Source organism: Schistocerca serialis, chromosome 7, assembly GCF_023864345.2.
Source record: "Schistocerca serialis cubense isolate TAMUIC-IGC-003099 chromosome 7, iqSchSeri2.2, whole genome shotgun sequence".
In the NCBI taxonomy this organism is placed as follows: domain Eukaryota; kingdom Metazoa; phylum Arthropoda; class Insecta; order Orthoptera; family Acrididae; genus Schistocerca; species Schistocerca serialis.
In genome coordinates, this window is record NC_064644.1 from 563,497,414 (window position 1) to 563,524,324 (window position 26,911).

Sequence of the window (26,911 nt, forward strand, 5' to 3'; positions counted from 1 at the left end):
TACTCCTGACAACGATGGTGGAGCTAGCCATTGAAAGCTCGTGAATGTTATTGGAATAGACACAGCCTGAAAACCAAGAAGATTTTATCTAGTCATGCCACCATGAAAGACTCTGAGGACACAGTTGGTGATGATGTTTACAACATCTTTTTCACTTTTATAATGTACAACTTGATTCATACCACATTCCTGAAGGTACTCTTCCATGATGCAATTTACAGAAGATTAAAATGAGTACTAATAGTTGTGACCCTCATACCAGCTCCACTACATAGTCTTACAATCAAAACAACCAACTGATAAATTTGGAGTTGTGAATTTGTCCTGGAGAAGGGTTTTTTTTTTCTTGTCAAATTTCACTATATTATCCATTAACTTCTAAGTTGGTTTCTCTCTCTGTTCAATGCCACATATCTTTAAGCCATGCATTTGTTACACCATTTTCTCACTACTTCATGTTTATTGACTTTATCTTATAATTTGTCTCCTCTATTTCTTGAATTCTACATTTGCTTTTCTTTACAGTTTGATCATCAGCTATCTGCGTCTTTCCTTTTTCATTTTGACCATTCTGTCACTGTATTACATTTTTTCCTCCTCTTACTTCACACTTCTTAATTGTTATCTCTCATCTATATCTACATCTACATCTACGTGGATACTCTGCAAATCACATTTTAGTGCCTGGCAGAGGGTTCATTGAACCACATTGACAATTCTCTATTATTTCAATCTCATATAGTGTGCGGAAAGAATGAACACCTATATCTTTCCGTACAAGCTCTGATTTCTCTTATTTTATCATGGTGATCATTTCTCCATGTGTAGGCTAGCATCAACAAAATATTTTCACATTCAGAGGAGAAATTTGGTGATTGGTATTTCGTGAGAAGATTGCCGTACAGCAAAAAATGCCTTTGCTTTAATGATGTCCATCCCGAAACCTGTATCATTTCAGAGACACTCTTTCCCCAATTTCATGATAATACAAAACATGTTGCCCTTCTTTGAACTGTTTTGATGTACTCTGTCAGTCTTATCTGGTAAGGATCCCACACCGTGCAGCAGTAGACAAAAATAGTGTACGCAGTCTCCTTAGTAGATCTGTTACATTTTCTAAGTGTCCTGCCAATAAAATGCAGTCTTTGGTTAGCCTTCCCCACAGCGTTTTCTATATGATCCTTCAAATTTAAGTTGGAAGCAACACATAGAAAATGTCTATCATCTTCAGTATTGACACTTCATGAAAGATTAAAACTGTATGCTGCAGTTAGATTCAAATATAGTCACAATATCATACAGTGACAATCTTACTACCTGAGCCATCATTGTATGTACCTCACAACTTAATCCGGCAGCAATCTCTTCTCCTGAAGTTCTGCAGTGTAATTAGTCCATATATATGAAGGTTGGAACTTTAATAGTGGCAACTATTTATTTACAGCTCGTACAAAATAGATACATGTTTCCAAGTTTTACTGACCTTCAAAGTAGTCACCAGCATTGTGTATAACCCATTGCCAGTGATAAGTAAGTCATAGGATACTCTTAGCAGTGCCAGTTGTATTGACAGTTCGAACGGCACGGTTCTGAAGCGAATGCCATGAAGTGTTTCCTTCAGTTTAGAAATCAAGTTGAACTCTCAAGGGCTTAAGTCAAGGAGGTGCAGTAGTTAGTACAGCACTTAGCAGCCCCATCAGCGAAACAAATCAGTAACAGCTTGCACTGTACATGCTTGAGCATTGTCCTGCAAAATGATGGTCAGTTACTGCAGAAAGTGTCATCACTTCTGTATCTAAGCTGGTCACAGGTTGTGTTCCAAAAATGAACAGCATAGAGGCAGAAGTGATGACACTTTCTGCAGGAGCTGACCATCATTTTGCAGAACAATGCTCAAGCACATGCAGTGCAAGCTGTTACTGATTTGTTTGACTGATGGAGCTGCTAAGTGCTATATCACCAACTGCACTCCCCTGACTTAAACCCTCGTGAGTTCAACTCAGTTTCTAAACAGAAGGAAACACTTCACGGCATTCGCTTCAGAACTGCTACAAATTCGTCAGGCAATAGACCACGCTGCTCAAACTGTCAACACAACTGGCACTGTTAAGAGTATCCACATCACTGGCATTGGGTTATACACAACACTAGTGACTACTTTGAAGGTCAGTAAAATTTTGAAACACATATCTACCTTGTAGGAGCTGTAAATAAATAGTTACCACTATTAAAGTTCCAATCCTCATATTTTCTGAGCAATATGGATGGTACACATCACATGCCAGTATGTTTTAGTTGACAAATTTTATTTGTCCTGTCGTAAGTCTTAGAAGAACATTTCTGACTAAGGGAATTATTTATCTATTTAATCTGATATGATAGGGCCATCAAGCCCTCTCTTACACTGGAGCAGGATTTCTAACTTACAGTGCCTTTTTTACATCATATTTTCCTAAAAAATAACAGTTGTAATATGAGTACTGAAATGATTTGAGTGTCTGAAGTGCCAGTGTGAGTATATAATACTGACTAGGGCTAATAAAGTTAACAGTGGCAGTAACAGTGCTATGGCAATTGCTACCACTGATAGTAATAATAAAAATAATGGCAATAATAATAATTTATTAGTTTATGTTGTATGGCAAGTTGTTGATGTATTATTTTTGCTACATTATCATATCTTCTGGGGTATTCTATATTTGCTAGTATTGTACATCCACTTGTGATGCGATCTACTGTTTCTATTTGTTGTTTGCAAAGTCTGCATTTATCTGTTGTGGTATTGGGATCTTTAATAATATGCTTGCTGTAATATCTTGTGTTTATTGTTTGATCCTGTATTGCAATCATGAATCCTTCCATCTCACTGTATATATTGCCTTTTCATAGCCATGTGTTGGATGTGTCTTGATTGATGTGTGGCTGTGTTAGATGATACGGGTGCTTGCCATGTAGTGTTTTCTTTTTCCAATTTACTTTCTTTGTATCTGTTGATGATATGTGATCTAAAGGGTTGTAGAAGTGGTTATGAAATTGCAATGGTGTAGCCGATGTATTTATATGAGTGACTGCTTTGTGTACATCATGGACAGGTAGACAATTTAAGAAAATTCTTTATAGAATGAGCAGAAACTAGCAAAATACACAAAACAGTCACTCATATAAATACATCAGCTACACCACTGCAATTTCATAACCACTTCTACAACCCTTTAGATCACATAACATCAACAGATATGAAAAAAGTAAATTGGAAAAAGAAAACACTACACGGCAGGTACCCGTATCATCTAACACAGCCACACATCGATCAAGATGCATCCAACACATGGCCAAGAAAAGGCAATATATACAGTGAGATGGAAGGATTCATGATTGCAATACAGGATCAAACAATAAACACCAGATATTACAGCAAGCATATTACTAAAGATCCCAATACCACAACAGATAAATGCAGACTTTGCAAACAACAAATAGAAACAGTAGATCACATCACTAGCGGATGTACAATACTAGCAAATACAGAATACCCCAGAAGACATAACAATGTAGCAAAAATAATACATAAACAACTTGCCATACAACATAAACTAATAAAACATTACGTTCTCACATACAAGTATGCACCACAAAATGTACTGGAGAATGATGAATACAAATTATACTGGAACAGAACCATTATAACAGATAAAACAACACCACATATCAAACCTTATATCATACTCACCAATAAAAAGAAGAAATTAACACAACTAATTGAAATATCCATACCCAATACAACAAATATACAGAAGAAAACAGGAGAAAAAATTGAAAAATACATCCAACTGGTTGAGGAAGTCAAAGACATGTGGCATCAGGAAAAGTTGACATTATAGCAATTATACTATCAACTACAGGAGTCATACCACACAATATCCACCAGTACATCAACGCAATACAGCTACATCCAAACGTATATATACTACTACAGAAATCTGTAATTATTGATACATGTTCAATTAACCGAAAGTTCCTAAATGCAAAATAACATATACCATACAGTTAAAAGGAAGTCACACTTGATCAAGGTCCGCGTCACTTTCCATTTTTAACCAGACATAACGTCTGAGAAAGGAAAGAAATAATAATAATAATAATAATAATAATGATAGTAGCAGATACAAGAATAATTTATAGGTGTACAAAATAGATGCTTTCTGATATAGTGAGTTCTGGGGTACAGAAAATTTAAGGTTACTGCATTGGCTCAGAATACTGGGAAATGAGGAAGATTAGGTTCGAAAGAACGATGTACAAGAGTAATGAGTATGTACAGGTAAACGGTAATCCTTATTGCTGCTTTAGCAGATGTGTCATTAGGTGTTTTCTGAAGTTGAAGGTGTTACTCAGTTCTCTAATATAATGTGAGAAGTTGTACAAGAGTTGGGTTTCTGCTAATGAGAAAGACTTCAAGAAAGTGGCTGAACAATGAAGTGGGGGAGAAAGGATTTTGCTCTGATGGGAGCAGTGTTTATGCCATGTTGTTCAGGTAAGAGCATTAAGGGTGAGGATAGATATGGGGTACAGTGTTCATTGATAAGACAGTAAAGACAGAGGGTATGGAAATCTCTGCATTTGTCTACCAGCAGAGCTATGAATATAATGATGAAATGTGGTCAAAGAGTGGAACATCAGAAATATAATGAACACAGGCATTACCCACCAGCTCCAAGTCCCATGAGTTTTCCTGAGAACAGCCTTCCAGGATAACATCACTGTAACCAATAATTAGGAATAGAAGTGTTTGTACAACGTCCTTTTTCAGGTCAAGAGGGAAGACCTTTTTATATTTTCATGGGGTATAGAGATAATGCTGATCCCTTCTTGCCCATTGCAGTTACATGCTCAGTTCAATATAGATTTTCAGCTATTGTTACTCACAGACTCTTTTTTGAAGGAGAGAAGTAGATATTTGTCCCATTTAGGGTTAAAGATAGTAGGGATTCACAATATTTTGGGCTAATGAGCCTAGAATGCTCAACCAGTACTGCATGGGTTTTGGATGGGCTGAACTTTAATCCTATATCCTGTGCCCATTTTGATAGTGCACATAGGTCAGTAATGAGATTCTTGGTAGGTGTCTAAACGGTTTATTGGTTTTGTACTTATATACAACTGAAAGTCATCAGTGTACAGATAGTATCTGCAGTAGGACAAAACTGACGGCACATCATTTATGTACAATGGAAAGAGAATAAGACCTAGTATCAAATCATGGGAGACCCATGATACCATCTGCCTTTACTGTGACTTTATGGTGCCAGATCAGTGAGACATCAGGTATGAGTGAAACCATTGCACTGCAGTTGGTGAGAAATTTGGGATGCTTAAGTTTGGCAAGTAAAATGTCCTAGTTGACAGTGTCAAAGGCTTTGCTGAAATCTGAGAAGCACATAATAATCACCTATTGTGCACCCATAGTGAGCTTCAGGTGATCTGTCACCTTTATTAAGGCAGATATGCTGTGATGTTGGTGGAAGCCTGATTGTTATTCATCTAGGAGATTGTGTGTAGTTAGGTAGTTGCTTAGCTAGTCAGGGACTACATATTTCAAAGCCCTGAACAGTGCAGGAAGAATGCCAATAGGTAGGTAGTCAGAGGGTGCTATGGCAACACCCTTTTTAGGCAATGGCTTAACTAGTCCCAGTTTCCAGGCCCAGAAAAAGCACTTGTTTTTAATGAGCTTTTAAGACATCTGTTATTGTGGTCAGAAGTTGGTCAATCACATGCTTCATCATTAGGACTGTGATGCCATCGTGTCCAGTAGATGCTGATCTGATATGCATGATGGCTTTTATGAAGTTGTTGCAAGTAACATGCTTTAGAGAGAATCTTTTGTGGATATGGTCCTGTACCCCCATGAAGAAATCAATGAATCTCTGTTTCATTTGTGTTCAGTTGTGGTTTAGGTAATGTAAAGTATCAGTTCAGTTCATCAGCTGAACCAATAGGATCAGCTGCAGCTTTTGCTTTTCATATACCGAGACCACACAGATCTTTCTAGAGGACAGCTGACATTAAAGTATGGACACATCTGAGTTTTGTGTTTCTCACAGCTTGACCAACTCTGCTCCATTTATACTTGTAAGTAATAGGATTTTCTGGAGTGGGGTGTAGCTTATACTCCATGTCCGATGTGCAGTGTCTCTGAGGTTCATTAGCCATTTTAGTTATTCAGTTGTAGTCTGGTCCCTTCAACCCCCACAAACCAACCAACGGAGTTATTCAGTTAGCCAAGATGCATGTTTCTGTCTTACTTTTCTGGTGCTAAGGGGGACATAATTATCATGTAGCTGAGTAAGTTTATTAGTAAACCGATGAAGTTTATGGCTTATGTCAGAGAATGGATCAGAGAACAATCCCCACACTACCTGTTGTGCCTCAGTTGCAAGTTCAGATAAATTAATGCATTTGAAGTCTCAGTATGTAGTCAGCAGCAGTATCTTTCTAGCACTTTCTAGTGAGTACATCGTGAAAATTAAGTCATGGGTGAATATGACAGGTGCAGGTATTTCAGAGATACAAACAATTCTGTCTGGGGATTTCGTCACAAATATATCTGTGATAGTGTGACTATTGTCCATATGATGGGTAACAGCAAGCTGAAGTAGTGATATGTTTGAAGAAAGCATCTACTTAAATTTCACCCTGGATGGACTACTGTACAGAAAATTTATTTATGGCAGTGCCACCAACTGTAATAATATATATATGTATGTTGAATCAAGTCTTTAAAGAGCAGTTTCAAAGCAGGCAAATCACCTTACTATAGGAAGGCTGTAGAGTACACATATCAGGCACTTGCAGTTAATGGATTCAATCTCTAGGAACAAGTATTCCACTTGTTTATCCCCATTATCATTGGATGTATGTAGTACAGTAGATGATAAATCAGAGCATACATGTGCCCCCTCTCCACTCCTTTGTCAGTCACATTTGTTGTGTCTTAGAAAGATACAGCTGTCTAGATTTACTGAACTTGTGGGAATACTCGATTGGAGCCAGGTCTCCGAAAGAAGTACGAGGGTGGTTTGAAAAGTTCTCGGACTCACCACGAGAGGTCAGTGGTAGTGCAACATGTTGTTCACGTAATATTCATTGGACTGTTGCCTGTAAACATGTGCCATGTCAGTGCTCTTGGAAAAGAGCTGTGGTGGTGATGTGGCTCTGTTGTTCCTGCATAGTGATTTGCGAAGATGGAAAAAATTGAGATTCGAGCAGTGAGTAAGTACTTTGCAAAGAAAGGTATGAAAGCAAAGAACATACATGCTGATTTCCAGAATACACTGGGGGACTCTCCTCCTTCGTATTCAACTGTTGTCAAGTGCACAAATGAATTTAAATTTGGTAGGGAGGGCTTAGATGATGATCTGCACAGCAGTTAGCCAAGATGTGTCACTACTCCAGAAATCATTGCAAAAGTGCACAAAATGGTCATGGAGATTGCCAACTGAAAGTGCATGAAATTGCTCACACTTGCCAGATGTCATCTGAAATGGTATATCACATTTTAACTGAAGAATTAGAAATGAAAAAATTATCTGCAAGATGGATGCTGCAACTCTTGCAGCTGGATCAAAAATGCATGAGAATGGACATATCGGAACAACGTTTGGCCGTTTTGCACCAATTTGTCACAACAGATGAAAACTGGGTGCACTACTATACCCCAGAGACAAAACAACAGTCAAAGCAGTGGAAAAATGCTGATTCTCCACCACCAAATAAAGCAAAGACAATTCCTTTGGCGGGAAAGGTCATGGCATTAGTGTTCTGTGATGTGAAGGAGGTACTGTTTGTAGGTTATCTCCCCAGTTTGCAAATAATAACTGGAGAATACTATGCTAACCTCCTGGACAAATTGCAACAAAAGATACAAGAAAAAATCCAGGTTTAGCAAGGAAGAAATTCATCTTCCATCAAGACAATGTGTGCCCACACACATGTGCCATCACCATGGCAAAATTACAGGAACTAAGGTATGAATTGTAGCCACACCTGCCTTATTCACCTGATATGTCTCCGTCATACTTCCATTTCTTTCCAAAACTGAAAATTTTTCTTGGTGGTCAAAGATTCACTTCAAATGAAAAATTGACAGTCAGAATTGACAACTATTTTGCAGGCCTGGAGGAAACTCATTTTGGAGATGGGATCAAGGCACTGGAACATTGTTGGACCAAGGCATTACTCTACAAGGAGACTACATTTCAGAAATATAAAAAGTTTCAGTGATGTAAGTACTTTTTTTCAATTCCATTCTGAGAACTTTTCAAACCTCCCTTGTATTACATGGATGTCCATTTCTTGAAATGTATGATGTAACTTTTTGAGATGAGCTGGTGAGACTGGACATTTGTGCATGCAGTGTGAAGCTTAGTACATTCAGGTGCAAAGCTGGAGAAGATTCCACTGGTTGGAGACAGTGACTCTGGGCCAGTAAAGATGGGGAACGATGTGTAATGGAATGCTCTGATGTAGAGGAGGTAAAGGAGCAGGATTCCTGGATGTGAAGTGACAGCTAACAGGTGGAGTAAGGAGATATTGTCACTGAGGCCAGCTGGTGTTATATTGGTTGCTGAACAGCCAACTGGAAACAAGAGAAGAAACTCACTAAACAGAATTAGAATAACCTATGTGGAACAGCATTGAAAGCTAAATGGAACAAAAACACAGTGTGTCATTAATAGTTCCAATTATGAGTAAGAACAGTAATACTATAATAAATTCCTAAATGAAAATGGAAATAAGACAGTACATTAATTGTCTGAATTGGGGCCCTGTGGGAATAGTGAAATAATAGTGAAAGAATACACTATATTGATATTGGAAGTATGAGAATTGAACAGAAAATCTGTAATTGGTATTAAAAGTAAACCTAAACAAACAAAATTATTATATCAGGAACCTGTTTTAAGAAAAGATTACAAAATCTGATTGTTTCTTTACAAAATAAAGACACAAAGATAAACACACGAACTAGAGGTAGCAAGAGTTGAGATGTTTTAGCTTCTAAAGCACATGCATTTGAGTTCATCTGCATCGTACACTGATCTTTTCCCATTTTCAGTCTTCATCATTATTCTGCCACCTTTTGTTCACAACACATTTTGTAGCCCAAGTCTTGATCACACTGTTCAGAACCTTTAGTCTTCCAGGTGAGATCCTTGCATATTGTCAGACCTGACTTTGTGAGTTTCTTCTTCACTCTGAAGATTTCAGATCTTTCACTGTAAGACACAAACTTCACTATTATGTGTCTGGGTTTTGAAGGTCCTGGCATCTTACACCCCACTCTGTGACTTCTGTCTATGTCACTCAGTGTCACCTGCAGGCCTAGCTTCTCTTGGTTAAGATCAATCACTAGTTCATTGGTGTCCTCTCTGTTGTTGAGAGTATTGCATCTCTGATATTGCTCAAATTTGCCCAATTTCTCAATCATTCAAGCAATCATGCCCTATCCTCTGTTTCTTTTAAAGTTGTTTAGAGCATGGATCTCACTCACATTCATCTCCAGAGTCTCCTGTATCTTGATCGTCACTGCTGCAATGACAACATCAGTGGTGGTCTGCACATTGAGTCCAAGTGCATCTTGTGACTGGCATGCAGCACTCACTTCAGCTTTCATGAGCATGGCAATGTCAGGGATGCCGGGTTATGTCGCTGCAGCTCCTGGTGTCGGCTCGACTCCAGACTGGCCACGGGTGATGCTGCTGCACATTGCTCGACAATTGTCTATTTTAAGTGCAGTTCCAAGTCACAGATTTTCAAAATCAAATGCTAATGTGTCGCTAGGCACTCTCCATACTATTCTTGTAATATATATAACAGCCTAGTTGCTTAATAATACCTCCAAAATTCAGATGATCTTGCGAGCCAAACTAACGCACATCACTCATTCACTGCCATCTTACATATTTACTCCTGGCCATACAGATAATTTAAGAAGTGATGTCAGAATATAAGTTATGCTAAATTAATAGTGCTAATTTTTTAAAAAAAGATTTTACCTCACAGTCATGCGAATCCCAAGCTGTTCCTCTGGCCATAAGCTATGATCTGCAGTACTACCCCAATCAATACTTGATATAGTGTTTCCATAGTATTCAGACAAATTTCCTACAATTCTGTGGACAACAGTACCCTGTAAAAATGTTGCACATGATGGATATTAGTGAAAACGATATATTTTTCACAGACTTGAAACTAAGGTCTTGACCATATCACTTCACACACACCCAAAATAATAGTGTATTATGATCAGGTTTTTAATGCATAAATTGTTTACAAAAGCTGGCAGATTACTTGAGATATTGTACTAAGGACAAGGATCAACAGTTAGTCACATAAATTTTTTTCAGTTTATAAGGATTATGGTAAAAAACATTGCATTAATTTATCTCAGAAAACATTTAGTTTATTAATTTTCCACAAGGAAACTTTCACTTTTCATGTCTACACTTCAACAAAACTATATTAGATTGTCTTACATCAATTATCTCATATACAGAAACACAGTGTTTCCACTTTACAGAAAACAAAGTTAATTTCTGAAATATAGTTATATGAAAATCTGTTGTAAATGAATTTCCTACTGAGTGGAATGTGTATTCAACTAAGTCTTTGTATCATATTAAAGTTAAATGCTCAAGTGTGATTTGAATTCAATTAATTTTTTTCTGTTTTATGAGTAATTTTTTTTTTCAAAAATTAACTTAAATCATCAGTTTGTTACAGAGAAAAATCTTACATAGCTTAGCTGGGAAAACATTATGCACAAAAGACAGATTTCAGTTCTGAATAATCTACTCATTTCATATTCCCTAATCATAAATGAGACATGATGGAAAGAAAGCCATGCTGAAAACACAAAGACCTTCTAAAATGAATAATTCATTTTGCTCCCAGTTTACATCACAAATGATCATCCTGAGATAGAGAAACCACCACATTAGCACTGCAATGGGTAAACAATCATAACATCAGAAATACCAATTGGAAGTTGAATTAGTTATTAAAGATGAAGGTTGTTGAGAGTTTCAGGGGAGCATTAGGCAATAGTTGACTAAAACAGGGGAAAGGAATATAGTAGACGATGAATGGGTTGTTTTTAGAGATGAAATGATGATGGCAGTATAGGATAAACAGGTAAAATGACAAACTGAGGTGGCGCAGTGGTTAGCACACTGGACTTGCACTTGGGAGAATGATGGTTCAAATCCACGTCAGGCCATCCTGATTTAGGTTTTCCATGATTTCCCTAAATCGCTTCCTGTGAAAGGGCACAGCCGACTTCCATCCATAATCTAATGGGACTGATGACCTTGTTGTTTGGTCCCCCCCCCCCCCCCCCCCCAAATCAACCAATCAATCTTAAATGACAAGGCCTAGCAGAAATCTTTGGATAACACAAGAGATATTGAATTACTGAATTTAATTGATGAAAGGAGAAAAAATAAAAATGCAGCACATGCAGCTGGCAAAATGGAATACAAACATCTAAAAATTGAGATTGACAGGAAGAGCAAATTGGATAAGCGGGAATGGCTAGAGGGCAAATGTTAGGATTTAGAAGCAAGGATTATACAGGGTGTCTATACAAGGGAAATGAAGACAATATTTTAGAAATGGAAGGGGACATAGATGAAAATGATATGCAAGATATGATATGGTGAAAAGAATGTGACAGAGCACTGAAACACCTAATTCGAATGAAGGCCCCATGAGTAGATGACATTCCATCGGAACTACTGACAGCCTTGGGAGAGCGTCATGACTAAACTCTTCCACCTGGTGTGCAAGATGTATGACACAGATGAAATACCATCAGGTGTCAAGAAGAATGTAATAATTCCAATTCCAAAGAAAGCAGGTACTGAAATGTGTGAAAATTACCAAACTATCAGTTTAATAAGTCACTGTTGCAAAATACTGACACAAATTCTTTACAAAAGAATGGAGACTGGTAGAAACTGACCTTGGGTAAGATTAGTTTGGATTCCAGAGAAACATAGGAAGACACAAGGCAGTACTGACCCAATGACTTATCTTAGAAGAGAGGTTGAGGATAGACAAACATGCATTTATAGCACTTGTAGAGATAGTTTCTGACAATGTTGACTGGAATACTCTCTTTCAAATTCTGAATGTATCAGGGGTAAAATGCAGGGAGCAAAAGGTTATTACAACTTGTGCAGAAACCAGACAGCAGTTATAAGAGTCAAGGGGCATGAAAAGTAAGCTGTGGTTGAGAAGGGAGTGACACAGTGTTGTATCATATCCCCACTGCTATTCAATCTATACACTGAGCAAGGAAACCAAAGAAAAATTTGGAAAAGGAATTATAGTTCAGGGAGAACAAACAGAAACTTCGAGATTTGCCAATGACACTATAATTCTGTCAGAGAGAGAGCAAAGGACTTAGAAGAGCAGTTCAATGGAATAGACATTGTCTTGAAAAGAGGATGTAAGATGAACATAAAAACGGATGATGGAATATCTATAAATTATAGAGTGCAGCAATGAATCGTCTGTTTTTTTTTTTTTTTTTTTTTTTTTTTTTTCGGGAGTCAGTCACAGTTGTTTGAATACTACCGAATACAGTAGGGATGACTGATTGCTGCGCTCTATAATTTATAAATAATTTCAGTCACTGAGTGCACCAACTTTCCTAATGGAAGGTAACCTGATAATGGAATAGAGTTGAATTAAATCAGGTGATGCTGAGGGAATCAGATTAGGAAATGGGACACTTTTAGTAGTAGATGGGTTTTGCTATTTAGGCAGCAAAGTAACAGATGATGGCTGAAATACAGGAGATATAGAATGCAGACTGGCAACGACAAGAAAAGTGTTTCTAAAGAAGGGAAATTTGTTAACATCAAATATAGACTTAAGTGTTATGAAGTGTTCTAAATGTACATCTATTCTGGAAGCCACCATAGGTGCATGGCGGAGGGCAGCATGTTCCACCACTGGTCATTTCCTTTCCTGTTCCACTCACAAATAGAGCAAGCGAAAAATTACTATCTATATGCCTCTGTATGAGCCCTAATTTATCGTATCTTATCTTCGTGGTCCTTACACACAAGGTATATTGGCAACAGTAGAATCATTTCACAGTCAGCTACAAATGCCAATTCTCTACATTTTTCAATAGTGTTTCTTGACAAGAACATCACCATCCAGGGATTACCATTTGAGTTCCCAAAGCATCTCCATAAGACTTACATGTTGTTCAAACCTGCCAATAACAAATCTAGCAGTCTGTTTCTGAACTGATTACATGTCATCTCTCAATCCGACTGGTATGGATCCCAACACTCAAGAAGTGCTCAAGAATAAGCCACACCAGAGTCCTATATGTGGTCTCCCTTACAGGTTAACCACTCTTTCCTAAAATTATCCCAATAAACCAAAGTCAACCATTTGCCTTTCCTACTCACACGCTCGTTCCATTTCATATCGCTTTGCAATGTTATGCCCAGATATTTAAATGATTTAATTGTGTCAAGCAGCACACCATTAATACTGTATCTGAATGTTACAGGTTTGTTCTTCCTACTCATCTGCATTAACTTACATTTTCCCACATTTAGAGCTAGTTGCTATTCATGACATCAACTGGAAATTTTGTCTAAGTTGTCTTGTATCTCCCTACAGTCACTTAACTTCGACATCTTACTGTGCACCACAGCATCATCAGTGAACAGCCCAGATTGCTGCCCACTCTGACTGCCAAGTAATTTATGTATACAGAGAACAACAAAGGTCCTATCACACTTTCCTGGGACACTCCTGATGATACCTTAGTAGGAACACTCGCAGTCAATGACATACTGGGTTCTATTACTTACGAAGCCTTCGAGCCATTCATATATCTGCAAAATTATTCCATATGCTTATACCTTTGTTAACAACCTGCAATGGGGCACTGTGTCAGATACTTTCTGGATATCTAGAAATATGGAAGCTGCCTGTTGCCTTTCATCATAGTTTACAGTATCTCATGTGAGAAAATGGCAAGTTGAGTTTCGCATAAGCAGTGCTTTCTAAAACCATGCTGATTTGCAGACATAAGCTTCTCAGTGTCAAGAAAGTTTATTATATTCTGATTGAGAATATGTTCAATAATTCTGCAGCAAACTGAAGATAGGGATATTGGTCTGTAATTTTGCGGTTCCATTCTTTTACTCTTCTTCTATACAGAAGTCACCTGCACTTTTTGTCAGTCACTTGGTACTTGGTGCTGGGCAAGAAATGCAAGATAAAATGCAGGTTAGGTAAGGGGCCAATGCTGTAGAGTACTCTCTGTATAACTGAACTGGGATTTCATCCAGACTTGGTGACTTATTTGCTTTCAAATCTTTCAGTTGTTTCTCTATGTCAGAAATGCTTATTACTATGTTGTCGATATGGGAGTCTGTCCAATGGTCAAATGATGGCATGTTTGTATGCTTCTCTTGTGTGAATGATTTCTTGAACGTGAAATTTAAAAATTTGCTTTTGTTTTGCTGTCTTCAACTGCCACAGCAGACTTGTCAACGAGTGACTGAATGGAGGCCTTGCACTTGCTTAGTGATTTTACATAGGACCAGAATTTTTTCAGGTTCTCCACCACATCTTTTGTTAAGGTGTGACAGTGGTACTCATTGTATGCTTCATGCATAGATCTTTTTACTGGTACAAATCTCTACTAACCTTTGCTTGTCATCATTTGTGTGTTCCCTTTTTAAACTGAGTGTGCGACAGCCTCTGTTTCCTCTGCATCTTCCATATTTTGTTACTGAACTATGTTGGGTCTTTTCCATCCTTTATCCACTTACTAGGCACATAACTCTACAGACCATAATTTGCAATCTGATTAAAGTTTACCCATAATCCCTCTGCATCCATCTTACTGGAACTAAGTGATATCAATTCACTGTGAGATGCTAACAACTGCTTATCTGCTCTATCTGGTGGAAAAACTATCCTAGCCTTCTTGACTTTCGTAATCATAGTTGCTATAATGACACCATTATCACTGATCCCCATTTCCATACCGATCTTATCAATAAGATCTGGTCTATTTGTAGCTACAAGGCCTAAGATATTTCCATTGTGTGTGGGCTGCTGAGCTAGCTGCTCAAGACAGTTTTCAGAAAATTTGTGTTTGCAGCTTGGCTATATGTCACTTCACTGTTGTTTGGATAACGAACAAATCTACTTCATTTTAAAGACTTTTTGAGTCTGTAGTCACACAGACATCCTCTGATAAACTTTCATTGTTTAGCTATTTTCATCTAGCCACCCAAGAAGATAAATACATATCTTCTGGTAAACCTTGCGGGATGTAAGGTCGTGGTCTATGAAACTCTTCAGCTCCTAATGTTTCGTCCAGAGCTGCGCTGGACATCTTCAGAGGGGTGTTTCTCATCCGGTGAGTCGGCAAGACTCACCGGACGAGAAACACCCCTCTGAAGATGTCCAGCGCAGCTCTGGACGAAACGTTAGGAGCTGAAGAGTTTCATGGACCACGACCTTACATCCCGCAAGGTTTACCAGAAGATATGTCATCCGGTCGTGAAAGCCTTCATACTAAGATAAATACACATTGTGACCACTGTTGGGAGGTAATGAACATCAAGTATTTAAGTGACTAAAATGAAATGATTGTCTATGACTCTTAATTTTTACAATTCAGTAAATCTCTTTGTTTGTGTCCTCTGCAGGCTATGCATGTGAAATATGTCATTGTGACTTAAATTTAGGTACTACAGATACTGCTGTTACAGATCACACACTTTTAACTTAGCTGTGGGCAGAAAATGTTGGGTGTGACAACTTGTGATCAGCTCATGGCACATTGGCTGCTGAGACAAGCTCCATCCCCTCCTTCCAGAGCATCCAGTTTGTAGTTTATAAGAGAAATGAACATGTAATGGATTAATGCATTGTAAAGGTGACACAAAACTTGATGGTGAAGCACTAAATTGACCTGCTTTCTGCTATGGTGTACAATACTATTATATAGCTATGTTTGGCCACTAGCATAAACATTCTGGAGCAGAATGAAGTCACCCAACTTTCATCAAACAGAGAGGGGCCACATTAAAGCGTGTGAACTGTTCCATCATTGGTCTCTGCACCACCATTATCAATATTTATGTAAAAACAAAAACATCACGTATCTCCAGGTGCTTTATACCATTTTTCTTATTAAGTGTGTGCTCTAACATGACTCTTGGCAAAGTTGTTCATGGGAGTAGTTGAACAATGTAAGCTGAATTACCTTGAACAGCACTGAGTGCTTTGAAGTCATTTCCAACATTAATTAGCAGACAACACTGTATTCCAAGTAGAAGCGACATGTGGAGTTAACATATGCTGAAATGTTATGTATAACTGGGTTTGAAATCATTGTATTTATTGATATGTTGCATGTGTTAAGCATTGTGTTGTTTGATAACTAAAGTCAATTATGACACTGGAAAGTGTTGATTAGCAGACATCATATTTTACTTGTTACTGATGCAGTTATATGCAAACATAATACAAATGTCACCCAGCTTGTGGTTACCTAAGCACATGACTGGCCTTCTCGTGCTTTCACCTCTCAATGTATTTTTATTTTATTTTAAGTTACTGCTTAGTGAGAAAATTTGAAACTGAGCACAACTGTCTTGAAGCTCACACCTTCACCAACTACTAACCAGGACTTTCAATAAGTCTATACCCTGCACAACACCACCTTACGGTATGTGGCAGTGTGCTACAATTATCCAACACACCCTTCCTTGCCCCATTTGTGAATGACACATGAGAGGAACAATTGTCACTAAAACCAATATTAGCTTTAATTGTTTTTCTCGTTTTCATCATTTCTTGAGACATATGTGGCAGAAGTAATACATTGACTGACCATTATCAAAAAACATTGCCTAGGATTTTGACAGTAAACTCTCTATGATGCACAATGCCTCTTTTGTAGTGCCTGCCACTGGAGTTTGTTGAACATCTCTGTAATACTCTCATTCCAGCTAAACGATATGAGAAAATGCACTACTCTTCATTAGGTCTTATTTATCTCTTCCATTAATCCAACCTGGCAAGGGTCGCATATTGATGAACAATATCCAAGAATCAGCCAAACAAGTGTTTTGCAAGTCACTTCTTTTGTGAATGAATTACATTTCCTCAAGATTCTTTCTATGGAATCTCAGCCTGGCATCTGGTTTCTCAACTATTTGTTAATGTGGTCATTCCACTCTAGTTTACTCTGGGTAGTTACTCCTAGGTGTTTTATGGTAGTTACTGTTTCCAGTGGCTTGTCTCTGGTAGTGAAATAGTACAGTAGTGGAGGTTATAGGCAGCAAGCATACAAAATTCCACCAACTGAGGGAAATGACCCGAACAGCCACTGGCAAGGGCAGAATGCAACTGGGTGACAAAATGATCTGTCACAAGCTGACTATAATCAGTACAATCAAAATTACATTTCGAATAGTAGCCAGGGACAACAAAATTTCGAATCAAGAACCATGCCAGATACTAACCGGTTGGTGAAACAAGTCAAATAATGTGTACATAGTTGAGGTTACCCCTAATGAAGAGGTCAGTGCTCAGGGTAATTCAGAAATCTCAAAACAGTCTTAATAGGTCCTCATTCAACAACCAGTAATAGGGGTGGAAGCATGGAACTAGTTGAAAGCTGTGTTCTTAGGTATGACAACTGTGGTGATATCAAAGATGACCTGCATTGAGAACATATTATGAACTGTGTAGATGAAAATGAAGACACAGTATAGGCAGTATTCAATGCACAAGTATTTGGTTTCGGGATACCCATTTGTACTGGACACTGGAGCTACCACCAATATAATTTCATAGGGTCTGTTTGACCAATTACAAAAATGAGGACACACCCATGCTTCCAGTCCATAATTGTAAAATCCAAACGGCTGTAGGGGTTAAGTCTAAAGGCATAATATTACAGGCATGGATTCCTATTCAAATTGATAACTTCTCTTTAGAACGCATTTTTCTGATGGTCAAAAGGCTAATAGTAAACTGCCTTATTGGCATGGACACCTCGAGGAAGTACCAAGCACAAATTGACACTGGTAACGAGATGTGCCATTTTGTTGGGAATGACCAACAATATTCAGTAGACCTAGTCAAGTCAAACAGTAGTGAAATTAAATGAGAACACCCTGCTGACATTCTAATACAATTCTTCTTTCCTACCATCATGTTTGTAAACACACAAGAAATTGAGCAATCAGAGAAAGAGGAAATAGGCCATGAGATCATGCCGGCCAAGGTGAGTGAGTCAGTGCATCTTACAGAAGAACAAAAAGAAGAACTGCAGGAGATTTTAATACATTATGCTAACATTTTTGAATAATGCCCTGGTATAATCAAAGGATACAAATATAAAATGGAGGTGTACCCACATGAAACCTTCGGTTTTTATTTTTACCCCATTCCATGGGCCAAGAGGGAAGTGATCAGTAGAACACTAAACTAGGAATAATAAAACCATTCTTTTCTCAATACTGTGGCCGCATTTTAGTCATTAGAAAATCAGATGGTAGTGTCTGCTTCATGATCAACACATGAGGAATAGATACAATTATTATTCCTGTCAGGATGCAGCCTGACAACCTGAAAGAACAACTTCAAAAAATTCCATAATGTTAAGTACCTCACCATAATAGATCTCTGAGCCTTGTACTGCCAAATTTCACTACATGAAGTAAGTACACTGTCTTTGTATGTGGGGGCAAAAACTATGAATTCTGTGTTCGCCCTTTTGGTTTAAATGTCAGTGTAGGTGTATTTATTTCTGCTTTAGATTGAGTCTTAGGGCCTGAAATGTTAAGTAGACTCACAGTGTATATTGATGATTTACTGATGGGTACCCCCACATGGTCAGAACACTTAGGCTCTTGGCTCAAGTCTTGTATAGGTTTTCAAAATACAGAGCCACAGCCAATCTAATGAAGTCACATTTTGGTAAATAAATGGTTAAATTGGACACATAATATCTCCTCAAGGCATACTTCCAGACCCTAAGAAGCTTGTGTTATCAGACTCTGTGGTATGACTCAAAATAAGAAACAGAGTGATATCTTGGATTAGTATCTTTCTTCAGAAAAGTTGTACCACAGAAGCCTTTAAATAGAGATGCTCTATCAAGCTATTTTTAATGCCAACATCTTGCATCATCCTGACATGATCCAGGATTTTTGTGTGTGTGTGCAGATGTGTTCTCACAATGGTTGGGTGCTTGTTTACTCCAAATCATTGACATGAATAGGGAGGTTACCCAAAGGTAATTAGTTTTGCTAGTAGGACCCTATCTGAAGATGAACAACTATATTCTGCGACCAAATTGGAAGCTCTCATCGTAATATTGGCTTTCAAAAAGTTTGAATATTACACACTCACAATTACCTGTGGGGAAAGTATTGTGACCATCAGTTTTTTTCCTTCCTTTTCAATTGTAAAATCTTAGACAGGAGGTTTGCTAGGTAGAATTTGTATTTACAGAAGTGTGCATATCAAAGGTAATTAAAATGTAATTGCTGATGCCTTATCAATGTTTCCACAAGGTCTGGATGAATTCTTGGAATTTGTGTAGAACAGTTCAGACATCATGGTTCTGTTGATGAAAGATAAAACACAACAGCCATGCTACATTAGGATGTATAAAAGCATGGAGCAACTACAACAAAATGACCCCAGATGGTAAAAGGTAAAGTTACAACTGGTGCAGAACAAAGATGACAGGTTGAAGAAATTTTTTGCGATTTACCAAGGTGTATTGTTTCATCGACACCACCCAGAACAGAGCCTGTGGTGTGTTTGTTTACCAGATGATCATGTTAATTACATTATGTTACACACTCACAATGTTTGAGGACACTATGACGTCTCCATATGCCTTAGTAAGATAAGTACTTATTGTTACTATTGAAATTTAAGACGAAAAGTTCTGCTGGTAAAATGGAAATTTGTTGTGTGTCAGAAGGCTAAGCATAGAAATAAGTCAAAACTAATTGACCTACACCCAATATTGCCTAAAAGACCCTTGGAGATAGTTTCCTTGGACATGGTTGGACAGTACCCACAGGGGAAACAAGGTGTACAATATGTTGTTGTGCTATATGATGTTTTCTCCAAGTATGTCAAATCCTGTGCCATATAGTCAGTGATTGTGAGCATCATCATCAGAAGGATTACAATGTATTTTCTACCCAGAGCAGACAAGCCAGAAATATTGTTGGTGCAAAATGCATTGTGCTTTACAGGCAACTGTTGGAAAGAGTTCATGAACACCAACAGTGTTAAACATGTACTTTTACCCAGGCTTCACCCAGAAGCAAGTCCCTTAGTGAGGATATTTAAGGACTTTAACAGATTTATCTAGACTTACACCCCTCAAAAACATACAAGGTGGATCAAATAGATTACCCCATTCCGGTAAGTTGTTAATAATCTCCCACATAGCTCAACTAGCTATGGAATTGCTGTTTGACAAAAGACAAATACATAATTGGTAAAAACATCTATCTGAGGTCTCTAGGAAGGAAATATTACATGAGGAGAAAATCGTTGGGCACTGCACTGGTTAGCATTGAAGAAAAGGCAGAGTACAGAAAACAACTGTATGATAAGAAAGTAGGAAGCACTGTAAAGTACCATGTGGGACAACAAGTACTCCTTAGGATCCATCCAGAATCATTAAAGTACGGTAAGCTGAATCACAAATGGCAACGCTGCACACAGGGCCATTTTTTATATCAAAAATCCTTCACCTACAATCCTATATGTTAGCATACTGAAACAGTGGTAAGGAGAAAGGACTCTATCCACACAAAGATTTAGGTGAATTTGTGCACTAAACAGAATTTGTCACTGATCAGGCATGGCTTAGTTCAAAGTATATAAGTGTATGTAAGAGCTTCCCTACTGCCCACTTGAATATACTTATTATGACTGATCTTTAGTGTCAACAAAATATTTCATTTTTGCCTGTGTCATGTGTGTTGCCCTATTAGGATGTAAATTTTAGTTATGTAAGATTTTTATTGTATGTTTATGGGCCAGAGAAGCTCAGAAAACATTACCCTCACTGACAGCCTCCATGCATGTGCACAGCACAGCTGCCAGATGACAATTGTAACTTAGCGAAGAAATGCCAAGCAAAGTATGCTTACAGAAAACTTTAGACTTGACTTCTAAGGAAATAAAATATCTACCCCACAGAACTAAACTAAGATTAAGAAATTAGGAAGAATTATGCTAAGGAATGTGTATACAAAGAATGAAGCAAACACTATCTACAGAAAACTATCTACACACTATAATACCACGGGCAAGCTATTTACATTTATACAAATGGCTTCTTACATGTTACAGAAAAGGGGATATCCACATGAGGAATTAAGGAAGATAAATTATGTCTTGAATATACTATTTGAAACAGGATTGTGCCCCACATACAACAACACTTTTCTTCCCAAGTGCAAAAAGGTAAGTCAAAACAACAACTACATACGAACTTGTAAACTCTTACAACTAAAAATAAATCAATAAATAAATTTGATAAACTGATAAAGACTGAAGTGCATACTGATAGAAATTGACTGTATGAATATTAAAAATGTGATGCATTAGCAGCAAGCAGCTACGCACTTCCAGAATGAAATTTTCACTCTGCAGTGGAGTGTGTGCTGAAACAACCTGGCAGATTAAAACTGTGTGCCGGACCGAGACTCGAACTCAAGACCTTTACCTTTTGCAGGCACGTGTACAGCACTTGCCTGCAATAGGCAAAGGCCCCAAGTTCGAGTATCAGTCTGGCAAAGAGTTTTAATCTGCCAGGAAGTTTCAACTATGCACTTAATTTTAAGTTAATATTTAAGTATCCTTCCAGCAAAGATTCCAGAGTCACATCATTGGCAAAACAGAGAATATAATAGTTAGGTGTTTGGAACCAAAGCATAAGGGCTGCACTGAAAATAAATAATTATATGTATAAAAATATGTGTGAATGTGGTTTGTGTATGAAAAAGTTATTGTATGCCAGATGTATAAAAAGGTTGGACTCAGGTCTTGTGCTACCAAATGAAAGGTGGTCAAACCAAGCATTACAAGTCCATGTGACTGAGAAGAGCATCAAGCAATAGATATTTCAGTACATTTGCACACGAACACAATTTGTCTCAGCATTGTTTAACACTAGCTCATTGACACAATTCTCAGAGAGACATATTCATGCACAACAGAATACACAGGGGTGATATCATGTAGCAAAGGAAGTATAAGTTTCTGATACTGGAGTACATTGTTTACAGTTGATGATGTCACAATACTGTACTGCCAGAATGTATCAGTAGATAGTAAACATGAAGTAAGTGTATTAATGCTAACAGGTAGTCATGAAATGACGTACTCATTAGTTTTCTCATGATGAATGAAGGATTGCAGTGGTAGAGTAAAAATGAATGCTTCTTGCTGTCCATAACATTTCCTGAAGATCAGTAGACACATCCTAATAAACTTTTCAGAGGCACAGCTAAACGTAGTTATGTGGGCTTATCACTATTTTGTGTTATGAAACTTCCCTTCCTCTGCATCTGTGGCACTGATGCTCATGTCAGATGTGGTTTATGAACAAAAAGCTTATGCACATCATGTGATAATGTTGTATGCAAATATTTTATCAATACTGGAAAATGAGATTGACAAAACGACAATCTGTATAATGTTAAAGTAAGACTGTGAGACTATGAACATAGACTACTAACAAATGAACATTCAAAAGAGTAATACCGAAAAGCAAAATGTGATAAAAATGACAATGTAAAAACCGAAAGACGTTACGTGACATAAAAATCACAAGAAATGTATGTTGTATTACTGTCTTGTATTTATAATTTCTGTACAGTGTTTATATAAATGTTTGTACAATCTTTACGTGAAGAAAGGTAAATACCATATGAAAATATGTATGCATCGGGTAAAAAATACACAAACCCAGTGGGTCAATATATTTTTAAATATAAATACTCAGGTTATTGTAACAGTGATAACTATGATGCAGTGTAAAGCTGAATATGTTTTCCGGGACTGCACATGTGAACAAATAACTGCAAATGTGTTACAAACATTTTCTGAAGGTTCAAAACCCTTAATTCTGTGTGTTACCATAAAAAAAAGGTGTGCTAGTGCTGTGCCTTAACGAACATTTATATCCTTGGTAGATTCAGGTATCGACAATACATTGTACTGCAGAGAGGGTATGAAAATGAATAAAGGCATTGGAGACTTACCTTGGACCCATTCTAATATCTTCAGGATGCTGATAGCATCAGCCTGGTTTAACCACTTAAACATGTGTATCATGACAGGAACAAATGCCTGGGTCGTAAATAATGAACCTCCTCGCTACAGCATTGATGGTTCCACTAATACACAATCCTTAGCACACAACATTGCAGTAATGGGATGAAAAATTTTATTGACTTAGGGTAAAAAAATTAAATTATAGCGCACTGATGGACAGCTCGACTTAACTGGAAACTAAACTCAAGAGCGTGCACAACATATGTCAAGTGAAATGCGCACACTGGTCAATGTTGCAGTAGCAGTGGTTATATTCCAATAACCAAACTACAGACTCCGAATTCAAATGTGGCTGCTGATGCAACATTAAAAATGTTTTTTTTTTTTTTTTGTAAATAGTAGTAGTAATAATTTGTAAAATGTACATTAAACAAAATTAGTCATACATATTATGTAATGACATATTCCAGGGGTAAATGAGGTAAAATTGGCCGTGAATAGAGGTCTCAGTACCCTGACAGGCCAGGAGTGGGAAGTACAGAAAAGGTGCAAATAGTGTGATGCATCACCACTGTATACTGAAGTCCAGTGATATGGATGAAGTCAGTATACAGTGAGAGGGGGGCAGTTGTGTAGGTTCTTTAAAGGACCTACACGTATAAATAAATATTTGCACCATCTTCATGTGGCAAAGATATCATAGGGAGGTATGTTTATCTCAATATGTTAACAAAAATTTGAAGGGTAAACTGTCAATTTTTTATTTACCTCATTTTTTTTTCCTTCCACTGATCTCGGTCTGTCTGTCTTTTGAGCTGGTGTAATAAAGAAGTATGTAATTGCACTCTCCCAGTATTGTTTTAATTAAAAGTTATAATATGCAGAAGTCACAAGTTTTCATTCTCATACCTAGCTAAATCCTCTCCTCCACCTCTTGATGTGAAGAGGACTTGCAATTTTAAATGAACCTTTTGGGTGAGAAAGGCAACACAAAGAGAGGATAGCCACAGCAGACAGGCCAGCATTTTTGTACATCTTTGGGGAGAAAAGGTAAATACCATGCTGCACACCAAAACTAAAAGGAATTAACATTTATCCAAAGTTCCAGAACTGCGACAAAGTTCTTGACACACAAGCATTTATACCTGCGTGCACTTATGGGTAGGGAATTTTTGGTGCAGCTGAATGGTAATTACTACAGCTTTGGGCAATTCACATTATTTCTCTCCCCAACCACTGTAGTGCCTTCTTGGTGTCACAGGATGTCAGCCTTTTGTGGGATATGATGGAAAGACAGGTGCAGTGCTGTGATCCAATGACAACTACGACAGATGAACTTCGGAACCAGGTGAATGCAGCATGGATGGCTATACCACAGGACACTGTTCACGCCTTATAAGCATTGATGTCATCACACTTAGAACAAGTTATCAGGGCCCATGATAGATCCTGTGCCTACTAGACAACAGTACACATGAAGAGCTGAGGTGTCTGAAACGCTAATCATTTCTGCAGAACACATTAATGTACATGTCCTGTGAATGTGATTGCCCTATCTCTAGTTGTTCAAGGTGTTCTGTTTTTTTCTGAGCAAGAGTATTAGTGTAAAACAAAGCATAGTGCTGGTGACAGAGATGTTGAATGGGAGATGTTTGGCCAATTCCTGATGCCTTCAATGACTACTGTAGCAGAATATTGTCAAGTGAACTTTCACAAAACCCAAAAAATTCTGGTCATATATACAGGCTGTTAGTGGCACCAAAGTTAATGTTCAGTCCCTAGTGAATCAGATACTTAACTCAGTTTTCAAATGTTCCTTTACAAAGGAAAACCCAGGAGAACTGCCCCAATTTAATCCTCATACCACTGAAAGGATGAATGAAATAAATATTTATGTTAGTGGTGTTGAGAAACAGCTGAAATTGTTAAAACAGAACAAAGCCCCAGAGCCAATGGAATCCCTGTCACGTCCTATACTGAGATTGTGGCTGACTTAGCCCCTCTTCTAACTGTAATTGATCATAGATGCTCCAAACAAAAAACCGTGACCAGTTCTTGGAAAAAGGCACCAGTCTCACCCATCTACAAGAAGGGTAGTAGAAGTGATCCACAAAACTACAGTCCAGTATTCTCGACTTTGATTTGTTGTAGCATTTTAGAGCATATTCTGAGCTCAATCATAATAAGGTATCTTGAATGGAATTGACCTCATCCATGCCAACAACAGCAGATTTCGAAAACATCGATCATATGAAGTCCCACTTGCACTTTTCTCACATGACATACTGAAAGCTTTGGATCACGGTTGTTAGATAGATGCTGCATTTCTTGATTTTGGAAACGCATTTGACTCAGTATCACACCCACCCTTATTGTCAAAAGTTTGATCATATGGGATATCAAGTGAAGTTTGTAACTGGATTGAGGACTTTTTGGTATCACACCCACCCTTATTGTCAAAAGTATGATCATATCAAGTGAAGTCTGTAACTGGATTGAGGACTTTTTAGTAGGGACAGAGAGTCATCATCAGATGTACGAGTATCTTCAAATGTGCCTCAGGGAAGTGTGTTGGGATCCCTGCTGTTCATGTTGTACACTAATGACTTTGAAGACAATATTAATAGTAAAATCAGGCTTTTTGCAGATGATGCAGTTATCTGTAACGAAGTACCATCTGAAAGAAGCTGTATAAATATTAACTCAGATCTTGATAAGATTTCAAAGTGGTGCAAGGATTGGAAACATGCTTTAAATGTTCATAAATGTAAAATTTTGCACTTCACAAAATGAAAAAATGTAGTATCCTATGACTACAACATCATTGAGTCACTGTTGGAATTAGCCAACTCTTACAAATACCTGGGTGTAATGCTTTGTAAGGATATGAAGTGGAATGAATACATAGGGCGAGCCGTGGGTAAAGCAGGTGGTAGACTTTACTTTATTGGTAGAATACTCGGAAACTGCAATCAATCCACAAAGGAGATCTTACTAATCACTTGTGACCAGTTCTAGAATAATGTTCAAGTGTGTAGGACCCATAACAGATAGGACTATCAGGGGATGAACATATACAGAGCAGGGCAGTGCAAATTGTCAGAGGTCTGTTTAATATGTGACAGTGTGTCACAGATTTATTGAAGGAACTGAATTGGAAGACTCTTGAAGACAGACATAAAAATATCCTGAGAAATACTATTAACAAAGTTTCAAAAACTGGCTTTAAATGATTAATGAATATTCTACAACCATATATATATCCTCTGCCATGCATCTAATGGTGGTATGCAGAGTATAGATGTAGAATCCCTTTCTAGCACACAGTTTTAATGAGCCAGAAGATTTTGTACTATTCTTATGGTTCACTTTTCAAAAATAATGCTTTATTTATTTTAATTGTATTTCCTGTCTGCAGAAAAGCAATATAGCATCAAATTGAAACAAGGTCAAAATAAGAACAGTAGCTTTTAAATTTTCATCCATGCTCTACAAATTAGAGTGAAGTGTATGACAGATGATACTTCCC

General features: G+C 37.6%; 1 protein-coding gene across 4 annotated transcripts in view; it reads right to left on the reverse strand.

Annotated features, from left to right (window-relative positions):
• The window catches only part of LOC126412775 (protein broad-minded-like), a 273,178-nt gene that overhangs the window by 61,374 nt on the left and 184,893 nt on the right, over positions 1-26,911 (reverse strand). For all 4 annotated transcript variants that reach the window (XM_050082544.1, XM_050082542.1, XM_050082545.1 and 1 more), the window contains one exon: positions 10,056-10,189. In XM_050082544.1, the coding sequence (XP_049938501.1) occupies positions 10,056-10,189 (134 nt within the window). The remainder of the gene's footprint in view (positions 1-10,055; positions 10,190-26,911) is intronic.